The 7,753-nt window shown below is 44.0% G+C and overlaps 1 protein-coding gene and 2 non-coding genes across 3 annotated transcripts; all 3 read left to right on the top strand.

Annotated features, from left to right (window-relative positions):
- Positions 1-667: 667 nt before the first annotated feature.
- Positions 668-5,813, top strand: RPL21 (ribosomal protein L21). Its single transcript, XM_075919238.1, has 6 exons — positions 668-745; positions 1,502-1,580; positions 3,163-3,224; positions 4,361-4,473; positions 4,996-5,146; positions 5,689-5,813. Exons 2-6 carry the CDS (start codon positions 1,514-1,516, stop codon positions 5,776-5,778), a joined length of 483 nt encoding a protein of 160 aa, XP_075775353.1. The 5' UTR covers positions 668-745; positions 1,502-1,513; the 3' UTR covers positions 5,779-5,813.
- On the top strand, positions 3,852-3,928 carry LOC112544013 (small nucleolar RNA SNORD102). Its single transcript, XR_003087311.1, has one exon. It is a non-coding gene; the product is annotated as a small nucleolar RNA SNORD102 (small nucleolar RNA).
- LOC112544014 (small nucleolar RNA SNORA27) lies at positions 4,526-4,656 on the top strand. The gene has a single exon (XR_003087312.1). It is a non-coding gene; the product is annotated as a small nucleolar RNA SNORA27 (small nucleolar RNA).
- Positions 5,814-7,753: the final 1,940 nt, after the last annotated feature.

Below are 7,753 nucleotides of genomic sequence, written 5' to 3'. Positions count from 1 at the left end.
ATCCATGCCAATCCAGACGTTCTTTTGCGGAAATACTTTTAACAGAAAAACTTTTCTATTAAAATTATTTCCACAAAATGATGCCAGTCTAGATGCAGCCTACAAGCGTATGCAGTTGCTTAGAGGAGTGTACACAGCATACCCTCCTAGCTAGCAAACACAAGTACCAAATCTCAGGTAAAGTCTCTAGTTAGCTGTAAAGCAACACTTTTCAATGCTTGTAGCCGCTAGTGAGAATACTTTTTCAAAAACGTGAACTACAAATGGAGAAGCTGATCAAAACTGAGCCTATAACACGAGGCTCGCCTGCCCTGCCGACAAGCTTTATGCAGAGTCGCCCCTGCCCGTATTTGTACCGCACAGTGCGACACTGGCGCAATGTTTTCTACCCCCTCCCCCGAGGGCGCTAAAACGCCCAGCGCTCTACGGCAAGAGTACGGGCTCGCCGCCAGCACGCCTTTCAACACGTAAACCCCGCCCGCGGCTTCAAAGCCCACTCCTTGGGCTGTCCGCGCCGTTGCCTGTTTTGAATCGATGCCGAGGTCTGTAATAGGGCGCTGCCCAGCGAATGGGACGCAGGAGGACTGACTCAATGACACCCCCCATCCTCCTTAGCCGCTGTTGTGTTCCTACCCCCGCTGCTCTCTAAACAGGCAACTTATGGGCAGCCCCGGAGGTCCCCCCCAGTTAAGAGAAGCCGGGAGGCCCCGCCTCCTTCCTTTCGGCCTGAGCCGCCATTTTGCAGGTATGTGAGCGAGGTGCTGCTCGACCCCGGAGCAGAGGCCTGCGCGGCTGCGTTGCCACTGATCGGCGGGAAGGGCAGCGGGTGGGGGCCTGGCAGGCGGCGGCAGTGAGGGGACGCGAGGCGGCGGCATGGGCCTGCGCGAGCCGGGCGGAGAGAGGCGGCTGCACGGGCCGCGGGGGAGGCCGCTGCCCAGGCTGGAGAGGAAGGCCCGGAGGCGGCTGCAGGGGGAAGGGTCTGTGCGGGTGCACGAGGGGCCCCGGTTGAGGGGCGGGGAAGCTGCCGGGGCGGTGGCGGGAGGGCAGGCCGGGGCCAGCTGTTCTCTCCCGCACCCCCCCCCACCTACTTGCCTTGCAGTGGGGCCACGTGGGTGGCGGCCGCCGGCCCGCGCGGTGTGTGCAGCTCTGCGAACCCCTTTGGTCCATCTCTTCACACCGTGCCCGGCAAGCTGCCTGTGGGCCTCTCTCTGTGAAGAGCCTCGCAGAGGCCTGGTAACGGGCATACGTCTTCCCATGTCCTCCTGCTCAGTGTAGTTTAAGATATTTCTGACAGTACGTCTAGGTCCAGATGTGACTCTTTTTTCTCTAGGGATTTTTTATGATCCTCTTATTGGAGTAACAAGCTAAATTTTGTTAAGGAGTTTCTACAGTAATTTGGTGTATAGGCTGAAACTACCACTACATCCAAGCATATGTTGCAAGACCTGAATAGCACGGGGTTAATACACATGTATAATCTGAGTTGTCTTTTATTAAACAGTAGTTTGCCAAAATGACTAACACAAAGGGGAAGAGGAGAGGGACACGTTATATGTTCTCGAGGCCATTTCGTAAACATGGTAAGTAGCTTCTGCTGGGGATACTAGCATTCTTAACTGGGGATGTCGAAGTATAATTGTTTAAATGGTTATACATAGGCTCCTGCCCAGCTTCTGGGGACCTGGCTGCTGCCCCACATTGCAGGTGTATTTAACTGTAACTGATGAATATTTCAGTGCTGACACAATTACCAGTTTTTTAACAATTCTCTTCTTACAGTAATGAGTTTAGTCAGTGGCTTTTCCTAATAAGACATTCATGCGTTATCCATTTCTCAACATTGTACAATAAACGTCCTAATTGAAGAGACCACTGAAAATGCAGAACAAACTGCTGCACTATTCGCTGCTTTTATACAATAAACAAAGTTGTTTTCATGGCTAGCTGCCTTTATCTTGCATGTTCTCAGATTTTGATTGCACAGTCTTTTGAGTGTTTGAAAATAAGTTACAGTATAAATAAAACACTTATAATTTTTAGTGAAGATAAGATGAGAATTGCTTACAAAGGGGGAGGAAGGAAATAGTTATGTTTTGGGAGTACAGACTTAAAACATCACTATCAACAAGTTCAAATCACTATTAAAAGGCAATGGCGATAGTAATTACACAGTTGACAATGGGGAGAAAACTTACTGTGCAGTATAATTTCTACTGTGTAGTATCGTCTTATAATTTTTACACTGATCAAGTTACAACTGACCTTAAATTAGCCATAATATCTTAAAATGCACTAGTATTTAATGTGGAAAGATAAGAACAGTCGTAGTTGGCTGACAATAGGTAGAATCTAAAAATGAGCTGCAGATACCTACATACGCATGTGAATGTGGGGCTCTGTGGACTTGCAAAGCTCTAATAATAGGATACTGGGCTAGACAGACCTTTCTCCTATCAGTGGCCAGTGCCAGTTTCCCCAGAAGAAATGAACAGAACAGGAATGACTGGGTGATCCATCCTCTGAGTCCCATTCCTATCTTCCGGCAAACAAGCTAGGGGGGCCCTGCCCATCCTAACTAATAGCCATTGATGGACCTAGCCTCAATTTATCTGGTGTTTTTTATGGTTAGTATCGATGGCTACGTCTAGACTGGCATGATTTTCCGGAAATGCTTTTAACTGAAAAGTTTTCCGTTAAAAGCATTTTCGGAAAAGAGCGTCTAGATTGGCATGGACGCTTTTCCGCACAAGCACTTTTTGCGGAAAAGCGTCCATGGCCAATCTAGATGCGCTTTTGCACAAAAAAGCCCTGATTGCCATTTTCGCGATAGGGGCTTTTTTGCGCAAAACAAATCTCAGCTGTCTACATTGGCCCTTTTGCACAAAAGGGACTTTTGCCCGAACAGGAGCATAGTATTTCCGCAAAAAGCACTGATTTCTTACAGTAGGAAGTCAGTACTTTTGCGGGAATTCAAGCGGCCAGTGTAGACAGCTGGCAAGCTTTTACGGAAAAGCGGCTGATTTTCTGGAAAAACTGGCCAGTCTAGACACAGCCTCAGTTTCTAGTCACTTAAACTTTTTCAGATGAATTGGTTATATGAGAAATACAGTTTTGAGTAAAGATGATGATTCTCTTGTGAAACTCAGTTTTTCCTTCCCATAGGCGTTGTCCCTCTGGCCACCTATATGCGAATCTACAAGAAGGGCGATATTGTGGACATCAAGGTATTTTCTACAATCTATAATTAGATGAAATAATGTTTTCAAAAGCATTCAGTGGGAAACATCAATGTTGTACGTATTTTTAAAACAGTTCATAATGCAAACACTATTTAAGGGACCGTTTGGTTGCTGTAATAGCTCTCACATTCTGCATGTTCACTGGAGATTGATGTCTGGAGGCTAAACATCTTCAACAAATAATTTTACCTTTTTTTAATACAGTGCTTGGCATGAACCCAGCTTCATGATTGGGTCTCCCTTGGATGCTACTGCTATTCATGTATCAATAACTTTTTTTCACTCTTAGCCAGAATTTTACCTCTTTAGGGGATGGTGCTTAACTTGTACTCAAAATCCTAAATACAGGTAAATTACTTGGGGAATCTATATATTAAAAGAGTGAATGCATGGAGATGATATCAGTAGACACAAAATCAACAATACTGTTGCTTTTGCACTGGATATAGAATTTCTTGATAGAATTATTTTCATTTTCCAGTATGTAAACATTTGACAAGATTTGCCTTTTTAGAGAAAGCTAATTGATGCAAACACCTAAGCTTTATGTGTAGTTTCATGATCTTTTGGAAAACTGCTCTACTTCAGTGTTGCTGCATCATGACATTCTGGAGCTTGATGATGACTGTCTCATGTGATTGCTTTGGTAATAGCAAAATGAGCAAATCATTTCACCGGCACTGAAAGCAAACCAGGATTGTCAAAAAGTTGCTTAATGGATTTTCAGATATCATTTAAGTATCTTAATGCAAACCTGTAAACATCTTCCAAGAGAGCCATAAAATTAAGAATGATCTCAAATGTATACCCTATTCTCCACATTAAAGCTGTGTAGAATGGCTTTCACTTTATTTTAATGGAGGTTAGGTCCATAAAAGGCTATTAGCCAGGGGATAAAATGGTGTCCTTGGCCTCTGTTTGTCAGAGGCTGGAGAGGGATGGCAGGAGACAAATCGCTTGATCGTTGTCTTTGGTCCACCTTCTCTGGGGCACCTGGTGCTGGCCACTGTCGGCAGACAGGCTACTGGGCTAGATGGACCTTTGGTCTGACCCAGTATGGCTGTTCTTATGTAATGGTCTTACTCTATTGTGGTGTGTGGTTTTTTTTTTTTTTTAAACAGGGCATGGGTACTGTTCAACAAGGTATGCCTCACAAGTGTTACCATGGCAAGACTGGAAGGGTATTTAACGTTACTCAACATGCTGTTGGCATTATCGTAAACAAACAGGTTAAGTAAGTGTCTTAACTTTCCCCTTTCTGTGAAACTAGATCTTGAAAATAAGACATCCCCTCTTTCACTTTGCCAAGTAGACATTTCTTGTCTTCCTTGGTCATTCAGCTGGGGGTAAAATAAGTCCTTTTAAAACTCAAGCAAATGATGATTGTTTGACTTGGATCCTGTCAGAGGAAACACTAGATTCTAAAGAAGAATGTGAAAAGTTCTGCTGGCTAGCTAGCATATTTATATTAATTTAAAAGTGTTTTAAATGTCATTTTTGAGTTTAATAAATTGGCATAATGCCATGTAGTCACTACAGTAAAGTACATAGACTACTTATCCCTGGTCTTATTGATTGTGGGTTGAACTACTGTAATGATAGATGATACAACTATTTACCTATGTATTACAGAGAAGACAGTCATGTCTTGAAGAGTATTAGTTCTGAGATAATATGAACCATGTGGTAACATACTTTGTTCTCGAAACTGATAAAAATTAAGAACAATAGATTCTAAACAAGCTTTTTCCATCAGGGGCAAGATTCTCGCCAAGAGAATTAATGTGCGCGTTGAGCATATTAAGCATTCCAAGAGCAGAGACAGCTTCTTGAAGCGTGTGAAAGAGAATGAAAGGAAGAAAAAGGAAGCAAAAGAAAAAGGCACTTGGTTTGAACTGAAACGCCAGGTATTTGTTTAACTTGAATTAATGATGTACTCCTGACACCTAAAACACAGAAACTGCTTGACTGTAAATGAGTGAGGACCTCAGACACTAGTGAAGGGATAGGGCCAATAAATTAATGCTTTCTGTCTAGATTAGACTAAGCTTAAGTGGGAGAAACATCAAGTAAACAAATACTCAGTGTTTAAGGACAGGTCTGTAGAGGGGAGGGGTGTGCTCATTGTAGATGCCTGTAGGCTGACACAAGAATTCTGTTGACCTGGCTTACCCCTTTTCGGCATGGGAGTTTGACTAAACTGCAGCGGCTCCCAACCTTTTCCAGATGGGGATCCATTTTGACAAACCAGGAAGACTTGGTGACCAAGGCAATTCAAAAGGGGGGGGGGGGAGAAGGGCAGAGCCTCCTGGGGAGAGACATTTCAAAAGGGTTGCCAAGTAAAACTTCACATTTCACATGATATATTAACATATATAAGCCAATTCTAACTGCAAACTAAATTGAACATTGGTGTCACATTAATGGTTACTACTATTTTTGCTTACAGCCTGCTCCACCCAGAGAAGCACACTTCGTGAGAACCAATGGCAAGGAGCCAGAGCTGCTGGAGCCAATTCCCTATGAATTCATGGCGTAGTGTAATTTAAAGAAATAAAGATCTCTAGGACAAAATATGACTGGTTGGTTGCTTCCAAGGATGCTTTCTGAACAGATGCTTTAGAAAATCAATCTTCATTAAATTACACTTTCTGGATTATGAATCAGTTTTGGGAAACTTATTCTGTACATCACTTAAACAGGTGTATGTTAACCACTAAGCTTTGCGTATGCCACTGATTCAGGTTTAAGATTTTGCCAGGGTTATTTTTAGTAAGTCAGGTTGCAAGCAATAAACAGAAATTCAAGAAGTGCATGACCTGTCCCTGAAATTTACTAAAAATACAGAGGAGTAGAATAAAAATTGGGGGCTCTGGTTAGGGGCTGAAGTAAAAGGTCAGAGCCTGATAAAGTCCAAATCTGTGACCTTTGTATCCTTATCAGGGCTTGACAAGCTATAGAATCTACTTGCCCATGGCAAGTAGATTTCAGCTGCACGCCCCATTTACTGGTGGCGCGCGCATGCGCAATGCGGCTCTTGCGCATGTGCAATGCGGGGCTGGCAAGCCGCTTTCGCTGCCGTTTGTCAAGCCCTGCTTATCACGATTGTCCTTTGATTGCCTAGCCTAAGGCAAGATGAGAATGCACTGTCAAACATACAACGAGCAGTATTTAATGTGATATACAATCTTTAATTAAGAAAACAGTTTAAGGTCTTATTTACTTGATGGGTAGCTTAAAATGACTCACAGCTATATGAGGCTTACTAGATGGAAATCTGTTTAGTATTTAGCTGATAGTTATGGACAGGGCTTGACAAACAGCGGGGAAACCTACTCACCAGTCTCTCATTGTGCATATGCAAGACCCATGTTGCCCATGTGTGCACTGCAGGTGAACAGGGCGACCGGCTGAAATCTACTCGCCATGGGCGAGTGGATTCAGTGATTTGTCAAGCCCTGGTTATGGACATCTAAGTATTAATTAGGTTGTGCATAAAATCTAGTTTCAACATAATTCTCAAAACAAGGTTAATAAAACTATATACAAACATGAAGGTAGAATTTTCTTCGAGAGCAAATCCCTCTTCTAAACCTTGTGTAACCTAAAACCCTTTTGTGCTCTTAATATCAACATACCTTATCATAGCTGTTACTTGCACCCTTATTCACCAATTGCTAAAGCTTCCCTTGAGTCATTCAACACTTGCACTCTCAAAATCTGGTGTGCATTTAAAAATTAGATCAGCCTAGCTATGTCATTAGGTAGTGAAAGATGGCATGTGATGTAATGGGGTCAGCTATTCTCACTAATCACTTGAATAGATACAGCTCAGTTGATGGAAGAATTCTTCTGGAGAAGTGGATTAACTACTTTTGATAGTGTAGATGCTTTCTACATTAGGTGTAGCACCCTAGCATTAAAGAGCCATAGTTGTGCTGCTGTAGTGCTGACATCCTCAGCACTACTGAAAATAGCATCTTAAAGATGTGCTTCCTAAGCCATCAGCACTGACATGAAATCTATACTGCTTCAAGGAAAGTGCTGAAGGAATTCTGTGCTAAGGACTCATCCAGGGCATCCTAAAGTTCTCTGGTTCTGAAGGCGCCCCTTGAGCTGCATTTTTTTGGTAGGGTACATGATTAGGGATGTTACATATTGGTTAACTCAGTGTTTCCCAACCAATGGGCCGTGGCTATAAGGAAAAAATACCGGGTCTCAGCGTGGCTGCCGGGAGGGGAGCAGAGCAGGGTAGGCTCAGAGGAGATGTGCGCCGGGGGGGGGGGAGGAGAGAGAACCAGTTGCCAAGAAGCAGGGTTGGGGGCAGCAGGGCTATTCTGCGGAGATCTGGGCTGGCATGCCATGGAAGCAGAGTTGGAGACAGCAGGGCTGTCGGTGGAGATCGGGGAGGGCAGGCAGTGGAACCAGGGCTGGCCTGGGAAGATCAGGAGGAACCAGCTGCCCCTTCTCTGAGGCTCTGCCCCTGCTCACTCCATCCTCCATGTTCACTCTTA

This window comes from Pelodiscus sinensis, chromosome 1 (genome assembly GCF_049634645.1).
Source record: "Pelodiscus sinensis isolate JC-2024 chromosome 1, ASM4963464v1, whole genome shotgun sequence".
NCBI lineage: Eukaryota > Metazoa > Chordata > Testudines > Trionychidae > Pelodiscus > Pelodiscus sinensis.
This window is presented reverse-complemented; position numbering and strand designations above follow the sequence as displayed.